Source organism: Phaseolus vulgaris, chromosome 8, assembly GCF_000499845.2.
Source record: "Phaseolus vulgaris cultivar G19833 chromosome 8, P. vulgaris v2.0, whole genome shotgun sequence".
Lineage (NCBI taxonomy): Eukaryota > Viridiplantae > Streptophyta > Magnoliopsida > Fabales > Fabaceae > Phaseolus > Phaseolus vulgaris.
Genome location: NC_023752.2, coordinates 3,300,775 through 3,317,871, shown reverse-complemented (window position 1 = coordinate 3,317,871; position 17,097 = coordinate 3,300,775). Strand labels below are relative to the sequence as shown.

The 17,097-nt window shown below is 30.9% G+C and overlaps 1 protein-coding gene across 1 annotated transcript; it reads left to right on the top strand.

Moving 5' to 3' along the window:
- Positions 1 to 11,267: 11,267 nt before the first annotated feature.
- LOC137826695 (probable WRKY transcription factor 4) lies at positions 11,268 to 15,755 on the top strand. Its single transcript, XM_068632782.1, has 4 exons — positions 11,268 to 11,815; positions 12,790 to 13,517; positions 13,603 to 13,761; positions 15,200 to 15,755. Exons 1-4 carry the CDS (start codon positions 11,429 to 11,431, stop codon positions 15,480 to 15,482), a joined length of 1,557 nt encoding a protein of 518 aa, XP_068488883.1. The 5' UTR covers positions 11,268 to 11,428; the 3' UTR covers positions 15,483 to 15,755.
- The last annotated feature ends 1,342 nt before the right edge of the window (positions 15,756 to 17,097 follow it).

Below are 17,097 nucleotides of genomic sequence, written 5' to 3'. Positions count from 1 at the left end.
AATGCAGAAGAAAGATGTGGAGGTGGTGCAGGAAGAATTTGCCGTTTATAAATTGTGAAATAATTCAGATTGGCCCATTTGTGTTGATAAAGCCCACTTGGTAGCTAACATTTTCATTCATTCACCCAAATGTTATTGGTAGGAGGCGCAACAGAAGAAAAAATAATACTCTTTTACAAAAATGAGATATAAATATTGTTTATTCGACATTATTATTATTATATATATCATCGAAACTGTTAAGTGATTATGTGATTTTAAAAAACTTTTAGTTCTTTCAACCATTATTTTATAGTAGCAGGATCTAAATTATTTTTCAGCTGGAATATAAAAAATACTTTCTTTTTATAGACATAACACAAAATATCATTTCATTACAATAATTTATTTATCTAATAATTATCTTACAAGATATATACTATCTTAAACAATCAAATATTGCTTGAGAGAAACAACTAAATTTCGTACCACGTCAATTCTTATAAGTCACTTTCATGTACAAAGAAAGAAAGACGTTAATTATTTAACTTTATATACACATAATAGATTAATACTATTGATGACGATTACTCGATATAATAACATGTCATTAGAGGAATAATTTACACAACACAATTTTCATTGTGTATGGATTTGAATAACCAACAATCAAATCCTATGAAACATTTGTTTTTAAAAACAGATTATGAAAGCCAAAATATAATTTCATTCACTTTATTTTATCTTTATCCTAATTTTTTATTCTCTTTGTAAGAAAACAGTGAGTTTTAGTTTTAATGAAGTTTCGACCATGATTTTTAGAAGTTAATAGTTGTAACTTTCGCATCTTAAACGCATTTTTTTTTTTTAAACAAGTTTGTAAACATACTATAGAACTTAAATTTTTTCCGTATAAGACCTACTTAAAAAACTGAAATGAAATAGATTTTTATGATTAATGGTGTCTTTAGTTATGAGAGTAACGATGAAATAAATATAACTTACTTGATAGAAAAATAGATAAATAATTTAAAAAAGAGAGAAACACTTATTTATATATATATATACTTCTTTAATTAAACATATTTAAATTTTATTTTATCTCTTATTTATTTTATTTCCATCAATTTTTTTATTTTTACATTTCCTTTGGACATTAAGGGTGGCTCAACCCTTGAACGCAAGCAAGACGCGACGCGATGACGAAAAACGCACATTTGAATCGTTAATGACTTTTTTTCATAACTCGTTGACTCGGTTAGTCCGATTTTATATCGAATTTGTCAAAACTAAATTTATTTCCGAGTTGACTCGCCAGACAGATACATACTCGTAAATTCGAACGGGTTCAAGGATGAACCCGCGAGTTGAAATACACGTAAAAAAGGAAATGGAAGACCGATCTCGACTTCTCGCGGTGGTAGTTATAGCAACCTGAACTAGTGACGTGGTGAGAGTGGCAGCGGCAAGGCGTGAGTGGGAGGAGTAGTGGCGGCCTCGTGGTGACCGCGTGACTGTGGTTGTGGTCCGCGTCAGCAATCACTATATATGAGAAAACACTTTTCCTGAAATTTCATTGAAGATATGATTAATCACATATTTATTAGAAAAAACAGAATCACATTTAGGGAGTGTTTGTTCTTGGGTGACACTTCAACTCTTTTATATTTTGAGCAATGATATATGAATAATTATATTTTTTTATACAACTATATTACAACTCTCAATATTATTATTTTAATAATTTTTTATATCATTTAATTACAAATTTATCATTTATTATATATATTTATTTCTAAACCTATTACTTGTTATTTTTCTTATAATTTATTTGTCATGCACAGGAGACCCACATTCACGTTCCACTGCATTCACGTTTGTGTTTTTGTTTTTAGATTATTCCTATATTTTTTAATTCTTTTGTTTACAAAATTCTTTTTTGAACATTTAATTTTCTATAAAAAAAGAAATTTTATATTTAAAATTAATATTTTGACAGAATGGAAATATAAAAGTTTTAATCTTATATTTTATTTCTCACATTTTACATAGACATAGCATAATCTTATAAATTAGATACAGTTAATTTCTCACATTTTACATAAAATATTACTCTTATAATTAAAAATATTATAAATAATATTTTAGTAATTAAAAAAAAACAAAAAATGAAGAGAATAAATTAGAAGATTTAATACCGTTAGATGAATATTGGAAATTTGATGAAATATAAGTTTTTATTTTATTTGACATGAATTTAAATTACATATGTGAATATGTTTTTTTTAAATATTATTATTTATACAAATTTTTTTTGGGTTTTTTTTTATGAAAATTAATTATATACATTATTTTAAAATAGAAATATTAAGATAGTAATAAAAATATATTATATTATTTAAAATTAATTTAATAAATTAAATATATTTATTATTGTGAATGAGTTTCGAGAGTGTTAATTAAAATTTATTTTAAATATAGAGTAAATTAATGTAATTATTTATATATATACAAGAATAAATTTGTAATTTTATAATTTATACCATTAAAAATAATTTTAAATATTCTTACAACCATCACATCCCTCATCAATTTCAAAAAAATTTCCTCACACTTCATTCTAACATACCCTACTCCAAACAATCTTAATTTTCTTCACACTTCCACTCCCCAACACCCCTAATCCAAACAAAGCCTTAGGAAGCTTATCAGGGGAACGTGGATAACTTTGTCATGTTTTGAATCGCAATGTGAAAATGGTAAAGCCATGAGCCCAAAAAAGAAGAAGCCACTCATTAATGTAGAACTCAAAGCCTCATTTGTCAAAGTCCAGCTCAAACAACTATCAGCAAAAGAGAATCAACTCAAAGTTCTTTATTTCCGTAAGACATTGGGATACTTAATGGGGACGGAGAAACAAATACGAATCAACGTTTGTGCCCTCTTCTTCTTCGACTCACCACGACTTCATGAAACCATGATGGAGTTATTCACCAACTCGCCATGGGTTCACGACACGACGACGGTAGGCGATGCACTAGTTGCATCACATTTTGAAACAAATGGTTGGGTTTGAGATTCAGGATTGTAGGTGGGAAATGGAGATTGGAGATTTGGGCACTGTTAGGTTTTCTTCACATTTGGAAAACGATAACAATGTTCTGAGAAACACGAAATATGATTTTGGGAATTAATGTGTTATTAAGGTTTTTATTTAATTTTTAATATTTTTTTAATTTTACCCATAGATTAAAACTTTTTATTATGTTTTTTATTTTCCCACCACCCCTTATCAGTAGGTAAGTGCTTAGGACCCATTTAATTTTTTGGAACAACATTTTAATGTTAGTGGGTGTAGCAAATTTATCTACTACCAAAAGTCAATGGGTAATTATCCATAAATAATTGGGCTTTTTCTTATAGTGTTTGGGAAGGGGAGTTTTTTTTATCTTAGAATTTTGTGACAGGAGTAGTCGTGGGTGAAAGGGAGATTGTTTCCTTTGAAGGCATTCTTGTTGTAACAGTGAAATGAAAGAGCAATAACAATTGCTACAATTCATAAGCTATTTTTCATAACTAATATGCATGATTATTCACACCAAATTTGTCAAACGGTGTTGTTGAGGTATCGGGAGGATATGCCAGTTAAGGCTTCATCCTGGCCGAACCATGTTGTTGAGATATCGGGAGGGTATGCCGATTAAAGCTTCATCCTGGCCGAACCGTGTTGTTGAGGTATCGGGAGGGTATGCCGATTAATGCTTCATCCTAGCTGACACTTGTCTTCTAAGGTGTCGGTCGTCAAGATTCATCATCCATCTCTAGGGCGTCAATGTCAGTCGGCCCATTGATGGGACCATGGAGTCAGTCGTCCCGTTGATGGGGACCGTGACATGTGTTGGGATTCATCATCCATCTCCAGGGCATGAATGTTAGTCGGCCCATTGACGGGACCATGGTGTCGATCAGCCCATTGATGGGGACCGTGACATGTGTTGGGATTCGTCATCCGTCTCTAGGGTGTGAATGTCAGTCGGTCCATTGATGGGACCATGGTGTCAATCGGCCCATTGATGGGACCATGGTGTCGGTCGGCCTGTTGATGGGGACCGTGACATGTGTTGGGATTCATCATCATCCGTCTCCAAGTTCACGATAATTCTCTCGGTCCCATGGTGGGCGCCAATTGTTCTCGTATAGGGTTGGGACCCAGAGAACTCTTGAGGCTCCTACTCAACTTCCTTGGTCGGTTGGTTGGACTGTGCTTCAACTTCCTTCCTCGCAAGCTCCTTCCTTTCTTCTGCTTGTTGTACCTCTCGGCCTTTTCGTAATCCAGACTCGGATGGTACCTGCAGAAGACACTCCGACGCTCAAGTCAGTAAAGGTATTCGACACTCGGCTGTCAGAGCACTGTACCTGATGGTCCCCCTATTCTTGGAATTTGTGCTATTTATATTACCTAAGTGGGCCTTGGTTATTGGGCCGAATTAAGGGATTGGACTGCGTTTAGGACTGCATTACTTAATCCTTAGTCGCGGGTTAGCTTTGCTGACTTTGTTTAAGCGTATGTCGGTCGATCCGATAAAAAATGATAATATACTGACAGTAAAATGTTTTTGTTATAGGGAACTTGAGGTTGGTCGGAATCTGGATGAGCTCTTAGTGGTTTTCCTTCAAACTCTAATGATTTAACCTTCAGGAAATGAAAGGGCTCCTCCTACGATGACATTCCAGCGCTCAAGTGAGAAAGAGCACAAAATATAATGAGTATAAGATAAAATATGAGTTGAGAATACTTCATATGTTGTGTACTAGATAATTTGATATATATATATATATATATATAGAGAGAGAGAGAGACCGAGTTGTAACCTAGTCCTAGAATCTCTCCAAGTGGTTTACGATAAGTGTACCCTGTAACCGTGTATAAAAGATAGATCTCCTTGTTGATGTTCCCTGTAATATATATTGGTCATATCCTACGTAACATAGTCCGAGTTTGCCTTTATTGAGCCGTTAAGGGTGACTAAGTCTAATTAACACAAGATACTTAACATATGAACGTCCTCTACCATTAAAGATCAAATCATGATTCATATAACATACGTTGGGTCCAAGCCCATCACTGTACATTGCCCTCCTCGCCCTCCACCCTCTAGCGTATGCTACTAAGGCTGTCATCATCATGTCCAGTCAAAGTTCGGGTAACGATCAACCATCCATTAGTCATGATTATATCTTAATTGAGTGATTAAGACTAATTGATTGAGATCACTTGACTTGTGCTAATTCATAACGTTAGATACATAGGTCGAGAAACGACTCATAAATGACCAACCATCGGATCATGTCCATGATCTAACAATTTCAAATTATAATTATTAAAAATAAAAGAAGAAATAATCTTTTGTTAAAATATAAGTCATATGAAAAGATGAATTTAAAAAAGAATTATAAATTAATATTTTTTACTATGGAGTTGTGAAAGTAACTTTTTTATATAAATTAAATGTCCTGAAAAAAATGACTTAATATTTTGACATTCAAAGTCTCTTAAATGGATTGGGCCATTTGGCAACTTGGTTGGAAGCACGTTGTTATATATAGGGTTTGCTGCCAAATGCCATTCTACATCAATTAGCAAGTGGCAGTGTCATGCCATCTCACCAACTCACCACACTCAACTTGCTTTATACCAAACTCTCTCACATACTCATATTCAAATTCCCCCAACAAAATAAAACATTCTTAATTCCACACACTTCTCTACTTTCTATCAAACTCATTCAATAAACTTTCATACGGTGCACATTGTTTAATATATATAAAAAAAAAACTATCAACTCTACTCTGTTATTTTATTTTTGTAATGCATCTAAGGATAAATAAAGTATGTGTGGATTAAGATTGGAGTGATTTTGTTATTTTAAAGGTAACACCACACTTGACTACAACCATGAGCTAAGTTTATATTAAAGAAACAACATTCACATTAAGATTAAGTAACTGTAATCTAATCATGGAACCATTTGAAACTCATGTTTCCACCGGTAAAAGTAGATTGAAGGACTTGAAACAAGCAAAACCACATTAGCATTGTTATAGAACTTTACATGACGGATATGTGTGAAATTACTATTAATAGATTATTGGGATCTAGATCTAACTCAATCTTATAAAATTAGTTTATAAAGTGAGATTTGTATTCTTTTATATATATATATATATGTCTTCTAGATGATGTAAAATTTTCAAACATTCACTTTATGTCGAAATTGTCAACTCGTGTAAGACTATATAATGAGTGATTTAATAGTAACATGATCAATGAAAGAAACTTTTGTCATGATAGGTTCTAAATGACTCTTATACCATATTAGAGAGTTAACTTTAAATTTAATTAAATTTTACAAGATCGACTCATAAATTGAGATTTGTACTCGTTTATATACTATGAAATATATTTGTTTCTAGTCGATTTGAGATCTCCAACAATAATATGAGAATTCTAATTTTTTTCTTAAATTAATTTAAATTCTAATTAGAAAAATCTAAACCTCTAATGCATCTATTAATAATAGATTAAAAATGTGAAGTCAAAAAAGTGTGAAATGAGACTTCCTAATAAGTACTTTGTCATCCTAGTCACAGTGCATGATAGGGAACTAAAATTAAATGTGACTTTAAAATTTAGGCCACTTGCCCTTTTATTCAGGACCCCACACTCCTTCTTCCCTCTAGCTGCCCTTGCTATTTATTGCCACTTTAGTTAGATCACTTCTTTATTCCTACCTGTCTACTGTGCTTTATATTTTATTTTTTATACTATTTTTGACAAATTATATATAAGTTCCAACACATAATTGGTTACAGTAAAATTAGAGCAGTATATTATGTTGAATGGATCATTACATAAGTATTGTAGAACATATTCACGTGAACTATAGAAGTATGTAACTTTAATTTTACTGCATCAAAGAGTGATTACCATAAATAGCACATTTCTTTTTCAGATAAAACACTTCCTTTTTTAGCACATGAACTCTGTCTTTGTTCATCAACTTGGTTTGAATTATTTATTTGATTTTGTGAATTTGAAGGAGACAATAACTTTGCAGAGCGTTGAATTCATGAATGGTTTAACTTGCTCCACGTACACCTATCAAACACTAAACTACCTTCCACCTCTTTAGAACATTCCTTCTTCTGCAAATTAATTTAATTTTCTTTTATACAAAATTAACATATTTTTTTAATCTGCTTTGCTTCAAACAAATCAATTCAATCGTTTTAGGTGCACAAACTTTTCTAAAATATCTTTCCCTCACTCATCAACCCAAAATTGTTCACTCACAGTGCAGAAAACATTAAATTATTGTTCATTTATCATTTCATTTTCGCAATCTTAAAAAATTTATCATCTGAATTTCTTTTTTAATATTTTCTTCAAACTTTTATTCTTCCCTCATTTTAGTCTGTTCCTGCATCTTATCCTTTTCACATTTTATGTTGATTTCAAAACATCGTAGTTTCGCGATAATTAGTTTTTTTTTGTTTTTTGTTTATCTTATCAGCACTCGCGATAATTAGTGATAACTAGTTATTTTCTTTTTTCAAATATAATGAAAATGGATGTATATGGAAAATTATCTTTTTGATGTTAATTTTTGACATAAAAAATATATATGTAATCATTGATATTAATCAGGAATCATTTTTTTAGCTAAAGAGCATATATATATTTCTCCAGTTTTTTTTATATTATATTATGAAAAAAATTGAATTTTTTTATTTTATTTTCAGATTCTACTATTACAAGGGCTACCAATACCAAATATATAAATATTATAAATAAAATAACTTGTCATTTTCTTCACTGTTATATATTGTGTCTCTAAAGAGTGGCAATAAGTAGGATGCCTTATTATATATATATATATATATATATATATATATATATATATATATATATCGTTTTCTTACTACATTGGATGAATTATATGTTACTTTATTATGTGTGTTAAATTTTGTGAAAAGTAAAAATATTGAGATGATAATAATAAAATAATTTATGTTGTATATATTTCACACATACACTGTATATATTGTGTATATATTATATTATACATGGTTAAAATACGAATTGCTCTTTTTTTTGTATGACCTTCGCCAACTAAAATCAAAATTGAACCAAATGGTTGAACCCATGGCAGTAAATAATGTTATAATAGAATGATCTTGAAATCGTGTAAAAGATAATGAATTTGTTTTAATTATCTATAAATATAGTTGAGTATTTGGTAATAGAAAAAAATCGTTTGTATAATTATTAATTTAGAAAATGATAATTCTTATAATTAACTAAGTTTTGTTTAGTTTGGTTGTGCAGGGATATTTATGAAAACGTTTATATAATGATTTATTGAGATATCTAGACAAAAATGCGTTATCTTTGTTGTCATGTTATTAAATGATTTAATAAGAGTCATTTGATTTTTTTTTCTGTCAAATTTTTGTTTTAACTCCAGAAAATTAGATTTACCTCTCCCACATAATGTTTTTCCGTAAGTTTAACCAAAATTCATTTTCGGAAAACATTATTTCCTGATAATATTATTTTCTGAAAGGCAAACCAAACTAGAAAAATATATTTTCTATTTTCAAATTTTCAGGAAATTTAAAAAAATAACTTTTATCATTTTTTTCATAATAATAACTTTAAAAGAAAGTCTTTATTATTTATATGGATCTTCACCAAACAAGAATTTGTCATTCAAACAGCATTTTTCACATGTTAATTGGAATAAAGTGATATTATGAATTTGAAGATGGTGTATTGATTTTAAATGTCATTAAAATGTGTATGAATTTAGTTGATGTATGGTATTGTTCCAATAACATATGTATATATATTATAAGTAAAAAACATAATAAAAAATATTTTATTGTTTTTTTATAATCTAAATAATGTAGATTAAAACATGAAGTAATTATTACCAATTTAAAAAAATTAAGTAATAAGAAGTTGAGGAAAATTTATTACACCTGAAATGTTTATATATGGTTATCAGTTGCAACAAACTTACTTTGACCAATGAAACTAATGTTTGTGGACTTGAAGTAATTAAATAGGTTAAATAAATTATCATTATTAATATTAGTTGAATTATAATAAAACTAATAAAATGAATTGTGCTTATAAAGTTAAAATCTGTTTACTAATTTTTTTTTTGTTTGTTAATAGTTTTAGGTATTATCTTATAATTTTAAAACATGTTGAAACATTTCCCTCGTCTTTAAATTTATATGGTTTTTGGTAAGTTAATAAAACTAAACTACAAGAAGTGATATAGTACACTCCTAAAAAAAAATCACATAATCATCTCGAAGTTATTAATTGTTTTTATTGGGAGATTTACTCTAATATCATATTACGAAGTAAACTTTAAGTCTAACTCAACCCCATAAAACCAACTCGTATGATTGAGGTTAACACCCACTTATATACAATGAATTGTCATCATCTCTAGTCGATGTGGGATCTCCAACCGTTTTCGATTGTGATTTTTATTAGTAAATTTAAATCAAAGTTGTAAAATTTTAAGTACAAATTATTTTAATATTAAGAATGTAGTCCCAATAAATTCAACCTAAAATATATTTTATTTTAAAAAAATTAAGCCAAATTGCTTATACAAAGTTTCTAACAATTTATTAATTTTATATTTAAAGAGATATTACCATAATTCAAGCTCTCAACTACTTAATTAAAAGTAACAATGCATATAGTTGTGATTTACAAGAACCAAGTTACTAAATCCACTTTAATTACTTATAAAATTGAACTAATATTTGAATAGATAATATCATAAGGGTAGAATATTCTTTTTGTATGTGAAAAACGTGTGGAAAAACCAAATTACTTTAAAGATTTTAACAACATCTTTATGTAGAAGTGAAAGAATATATTTAGAAAGGGTTAAACAATGGTGACATTTTGTCTGAGTTTAAATGGGGCCCTTCAATGGAGTTATGAAGTTTATAGTTGAAAATGTTGAAGGAAGGGTAACACCATAAGCAAGATCTGTACGTAAAATTAAGCATGGTGCCCCACTCTCACCATCATGCTCACACGTTAGATACAACACAAATTATAACAAAAATAAAGGATTAAATATATCAATATTGTTTTTCATCCTAGTACAAATTTTAGATTTATTTATAATAAAAAATATTAAAATGAGTTTTTATGTGATAAATAAATTTTCAGTATAAATTCTATTATAATATCTCAGTGATGAAGATTAATCTCTTGAATGAATGTAATCTTCATTTAAAAACCTTGTTCTTTCAATAGTTTCTTTTACTATTGAACATCTTAAAAATTTATGTACAATAAATACATTTTTTTTTCAAGGTTTAAAATATGAATAACTAAGAGAAAAGAAAATCATTATTCATGGATACTCTGCCCTTAGATAGAAACAAAAGACATAAATATAATAAAAGTCATGATATTTATATATTAAAATTCCATAAACTGTTTACTATATTTTGAATGATTAAATATTTATTAAAACATTATATCACCTCCATTCCTATCTATGGAGTTTCTCTTTTATAGTTAAATATTTACTAAATTATTCATCTCTTTTATAGAATTTCTTTTCAATTGTCTTTTATATCAATAGTAACTGTTTTTTTACTCTCTTTTTTATTGTCAATAAACAATAAATTTTAATTAACAAGATAAACTCAATTTCTCTTAGAATTAAAAAGGAAAAACTAGAATATTAATTAATTGAATGGAAAATAATTATTCAAACTGTCTCTTATATTAATTACATTTACCAAAATATTTTATAATTTGTATAGGCAACACCGACAAAATGTATAAAATGAATAAGATAAACTCATTCCTTTTAAGAAAAAAATTACCAGCATACATTAATCAATTGAAAGAGAAAATTATATTGATTATTAATAAATTTAATATTACTGACCATATTAATCAATTTGTTAATTTTATAAATCGCATAACACCGTAATAAGAGCTGGAAGAAGGGTAACAAATTGTGAATGTAGTAAAACAAAGAAAAAGAAAAGAAACCAAACACAAAAAAAACACAGGATATTAAGGTAAAAGAGATAAGTATTGAATAAAACATACTTAACGTTATTTGTTATACTTTTGTCTTTTAATAAAAAGAGAAATATATTTGTTATAAATAATTTTTTATTTAATAAAACAAAATAGTTTTTTCCCGACAATATTAATAATATTATTATTGTTATTATTGAGTTTTGCACGACACCGATTGGACTTTGCGCTGAGAGTGTTGAAGATAACACAACACAAAACGAAAATAAACGAAACCATAGTTTCGTGCTTCTCTGGCGCTATCTTTCCATCTTATTTTCTCTTCCATAATTTTTCCACCCACCATCCATGTCCACTCCCAACGCCCACTCCGACACGGCGCCGCATCCGCGCCCCACCATCACACTCCCTCCGCGTCCCTCCGCGGAAGCCTTTTTCTCCGCCGCCGGCGGCGCTAGCCCCGGTCCCATGACCCTCGTGTCTAGCTTCTTCGGTTCCGATGCCGCCGCCGACTGCCGCTCCTTCTCCCAGCTTCTTGCCGGTGCCATGGCCTCCCCGATGGCCTTCTCCGCCGCCGTGGCCGACAACTCCGGTAAGGACGACGATGGACCCCACAAGGGCTTCAAGCAGAGCAGACCCATGAATTTGGTCATTGCTCGTTCCCCTGTATTCACTGTCCCACCCGGGTTGAGCCCTTCTGGGTTTCTTAACTCCCCTGGCTTCTTTTCCCCTCAGGTGATTAATTTCATTTGTAATAGCGATTCCTGAAGGTGTGCTGTGAGGATGAATTTCAAAAGGGGTGTGGTGTTTTTGTGAAGATGTGGTCTTTTTGAAAGAAGGGTGTGGGATCGGTTGATGGGCATGGGGGATTGGAGTTTTGTGATTTTGGGGTTATCAGTGTTTATTTAGGTGGGCTCTGATTGTAGTATAGTACTCTCAACAATTCAGATTTGATCTGGATTTTATTACGATTGTATTGTGTCGTGTGTTATGTTTTCAGTGAACTACTTCACTAGTGTCGAATGATTTCTGGGTTGTGGAGTTGTATGAGCGGATTTTCAGACAAGGGGTTGCTTTTTAGCGCATTTAACTGGGTGAAGAACATTAATTTGGAGTAAAACAAGTATGAATTTGGTGTTGTTGGAGGGGTTGCTCTAGTGATGGTAGAGGGATTTAGATCAGACTTTTTCAAAATGTCAAAACTTTTAGAGGTATTATGTGTCAAAGTGAAATGGTTTTTGGTTGCAATACCCTGATTCTTTAATGTTAGTTTTGATATGGTGTTTTGGCAATAACAAATGAACACAAAATTCGTGGCTGAAAAATGCGATCTCCGTAAGTCACTCGATAGTGAAAATAATCGAGATATTTTCCTTGTCCATGTCTATGTTGACTAAGGAACTCAATAATTGGATTTATTTGTCTTCTATTAACGCTTGTTAGCTTTGCATTCTACTTGTTCATAATTACATGGTAAATGTCATAAAGGTTATTCAAGATTCGTTTTGCCCTTAAAAATTTGTGTCTTTTTTATTTCTGAATGACTGTGCATGGTTATGTATGCATTACATATTTTGCTGGTCCTGCTGTTGGGGTGTTTACTCATTATTATTATTATTATTATTATTATTTAATGTGATATTTTCTCCTTGGAACGGTGGATATACTTGTTTGAGGTTCTCACCATCTCTTCAATTTGATGTATACAGAGCCCCTTTGGGATGTCTCACCAACAGGCTTTAGCACAGGTTACAGCTCAAGCTGTCCTAGCACAATCTCATATGCACATGCAAGCTGATTACCAGATGCATGCAGTAACAGCTCCTACTGAACCACCTCTACAGCAGCCATCTTTTGCTGTAAATGAAGCTTCGGAGCAGCAAATAGTTTCATCTGTACCAGAAACTAAAAATTCTCAAATGGAAACATCGGATATCTCACAGGTTGATAAGAAATATCAGCTGGTTTCCCAGGCCATTGACAAACCTGCAGATGATGGCTTTAACTGGCGCAAGTATGGGCAGAAACAGGTTAAGGGCAGCGAGTATCCACGAAGCTACTACAAATGTACACATCTGAATTGCGTAGTGAAGAAAAAAGTTGAGCGTGCCCCTGATGGTCACATAACTGAAATTATCTATAAAGGTCAGCATAACCATGAAAAGCCTCAGGCAAATAGACGTGTCAAGGATAATAGTGATTCAAATGGAAGTGCAATTGTTCAGCCTAAGTCTGAGTCAAACTCACAAGGTTGGGTTGGACAACAAGTAAACAAGTTTAGTGAAAACATTCCTGATTGTTCAGTTCCTGAAAGTGACCAGACTTCCAATCAAGGGGCACCTAGGCAACTACTACCTGGGTCAACTGAGAGCGAGGAAGTGGGTGATGTAGATAATAGGGAAGAGGCAGATGACATTGAGCCAAACCCTAAGAGAAGGCAAGTTTATCCATGTTGATCCTTTATCATACAACTATGCACTTCATTAATTCTTCACAATATAGGCTAAATTTATGCTTTTCAGGAATACTGATCTTGCGGTTTCCGAAGTACCTCTTTCTCAGAAGACTGTAACAGAACCCAAAATTATTGTGCAAACAAGAAGCGAAGTTGATCTTTTGGATGATGGTTACAGGTGGAGAAAGTATGGTCAGAAAGTGGTGAAGGGGAACCCTCATCCGAGGTGATTCTTTAACTCTTTGCCACAATATTTCTTCTAAAAGATTTGTATGTTCATATTTCTCAAAATTCAGAATGCATTTAGTTCTTAAACAGTATATCGCTTTGGAATCATATAACTAATTGCATAGAGTTTGATTACCTTAATAGACATGATATTAATCGAAGATACAAGAATCCTTCATTATGTTTTCTGAATCTTTCATTGAGGTCTACTATAAAATATCGAGGACAAATTAATTCACAAGCAGCGGTTTTTTATGTTACAAGGTGAATCAGTGCTACCAGGCTATAAGAAGTTTATGTTTGATTTTTCTTACATGAAATCCAGTCTGTGTTAATTGTGTATAATGTGAACTCACTTTCTCTATTTGTATATTGTGCTTTCACGTTAGTTGATTTTAAATGGGTACTATGTTCCTGAACAAATGTACACAGTAGGTATGTCTTTGAAAAACTTCTAAATTTTGTGCTAGGGCTATTTGTCTAATATAACAATTTTATTGTCAGTGTAATTTCTGAAGCTAAAAAGGGAGTTTGCACGTGTTTCTTAAACCTCAAGGAGGTCAATGTAATATACTCACATTCAAATCTGTGTCGATTGATACTGCCTCTTCCAAAAATATCATTTTGTTTTGGATTATGAATATCTTAAAAAAGTGTATTTGGCAATATTTCCCTTGTACTTCTTGATGCTTTGCTATCATTTCATTCAGTGGGAGATATCAAGAGACGAGGATAAAGTTAGAGAAATTAATAGACATCTTTAAAGTTTCTTAAAGTAACAGATAAAATGAAACAAAAATTTCTTCTTTAAGACTACTGCTAAATTAACCTCACGTGCTTTAAGTTTTCTTCGTATTGTGCACTAAAAGTATTGGCTTAGAAATTTGCTTTCACCCATCCCTGATTTCTGGCTTTTGATTTCTCTGTACAAATGATTGTCTGTGTCTGCTTCTGCTCCCAGACTCTATTATAGAATTTTTGTTGCTATAAGCAATGGGATTGGGGACTATAACCCCAAATGTTACGCTTGACAAATTTTACTGGAAAATTGGGAGAAACTTGACATTTCATCTCGACAGAGGCCACTAATAACCACCAGGAATAAGGATGTGATGTTTGTCACTTTTTATATAATTTTCAAGTCTTTCTTTAAATAAATCTAGGTAGTTGGAAATTTGGAATCCAATATGCTCACTGAAATGGTGATGTTCGATTGTAAATGTTTCTTTCTTTTGTTCCCTTGAAGCTAGTGTATTCTCATCTTTTGAAGCATAATTGTTTCCCTTAGATATATACACTTTAGTCAATGTGTATGAGGACACAGCCACTCATTCTTTCAATCTATCAACAATTCGGTAACCTGTGTTGTTTATAGGTTGAAAGTATTTTGTTCTGGAATTCTTTTAAATTGTCTGCTATTGAATTTCTATGGACAGGAGTTATTACAAATGCACAAGCGCAGGATGCAACGTGCGTAAGCATGTTGAGAGAGCTTCAACCGACCCCAAAGCTGTCATAACCACGTATGAGGGTAAGCATAATCATGATGTGCCTGCTGCTAGAAATAGCAGCCACAACACAGCTAATACCAATTCAGTGCCATTAAAACCGAGTGTCGTACCACCAGAGAAGCACCCTTTGCTTAAAGATATGGACTTTGGAAATAATGACCGAAGACCTGTACATTTGCGCTTAAAAGAAGAGCAAATCATAGTATAAAAGTGTGGTTTCATGATTACTGATTCCACCTAAAGTACAGAATGAAGTTGTCTAGAAGATGAAATGGATAATATGAAGGTGCAGTCACTACTCAGAGTTGGCAATGGTTAGTGCATGTTTATTGTTTTCTAGTTTCACTGTATGTAACACCTTCTTTTGTACATCTAAATTATGGAATTGGTTGTATAAGATATCGTTTACAGGTATGAAGATCATTTAAACTAATGTACGAACATTATTATATAATTTATAAATACTCCTTGTAAGCTGTAAGTGCAGTTCTAGAGTACAAATAATTGAAAAGCTTGTATTGAATTCCTTTTGTATGATATGGAATGGAAGTTTAAAGAATGACTTTGCTAACTTCAATCATCTTCAATGGATTTATCTTATGTAAGTGGAACAGTGCTTAGGTTTGTTTATTATAACCTTGTAAACTTGTATTGTTTAGATTGTAGTAAGGTGGAGTTGTTGAATGAGGTTTACCTCATTATTGTTCACATGAGATAGGTGAAGTTAAATTTAACCAAAATTTTGTCACTCTTTCAGACTTAAAGTAGAAATTAATGCATATTTGGTAGGGAAGAAATAGAGATAGATGAAAAGAAGTTTGTGTGCTTGTAAGAAAAGAAATAATATGGAAATAACTTTTAAAATAATGGAGTATGTTGTATTATTTTCCATGAACATATTTCTTTCTTCTTGTGTATATACTTGTATTAAATTTCTCTTTCATCAAAACTTTTCCCTTTTCCTTCCATCAAACATTTTTAACTTTTATTTTATTTTATTCTCTTTTTTTTAACTTTTATTTTTCTAAATATTAGAATGAAAAATTGTTTGATTTAAAAATGTGTGGCAAGTGTCTCTCAATTTTCATTTCAGAGCTAACTTTCTCAAATTCATTATAGAGTAGGTGAATATGGTTTGAAGACCACTGTCAACTAACACGAGATACAAATGTTATGATAATATAACAAAATCTTAAAGTGGTTGACAACTCTCCACTTTATTATTGAAAAAAAAAATTATGAAACAATATTAAAATTGTGCTGGTTTATCATAATTGTGAATTGATGTATTTCAATATATAATTATTAAAATAATATTTTTTTTTCTTTTTAAGAATTAAAAGAAAATAAATTCTAGTTGAAAAAGTTTTAGTTATGTTTTATTTACAAATAATATGTAATTTTGATATTTCAATAATCTTTTACCCAAATTCAGTCTTTCTCTTTTTTGTTACAATAAGCTATTCAATCTTTCAATTCATTCATTCTTATCCAAAAAATTCTCATTTACTTTCAAAAACATTCATTAATTGAATTCATTAAACCATTTCAATCTTTCTTCAACTTAAGAAACCACCCCTCAACTAAAACACCACCTTTCATCCAACATTTTAGAAAAGGAAAATCCAAATTCCACTTTCTTTAAAACCTTAAGGTCACACTTCATAATTTTTTAAAAACTTTTTTTTTTTACTTTCGAACATTTTAAAAAAATCCTTAAAAATCCATTTTAAATATCTAATTATTTTAAAAGTTATACATAAAGAAGAAAAATGGTATATAGACTATAATGATTAAAGAATTAAAAAACACTAAATTGGAAA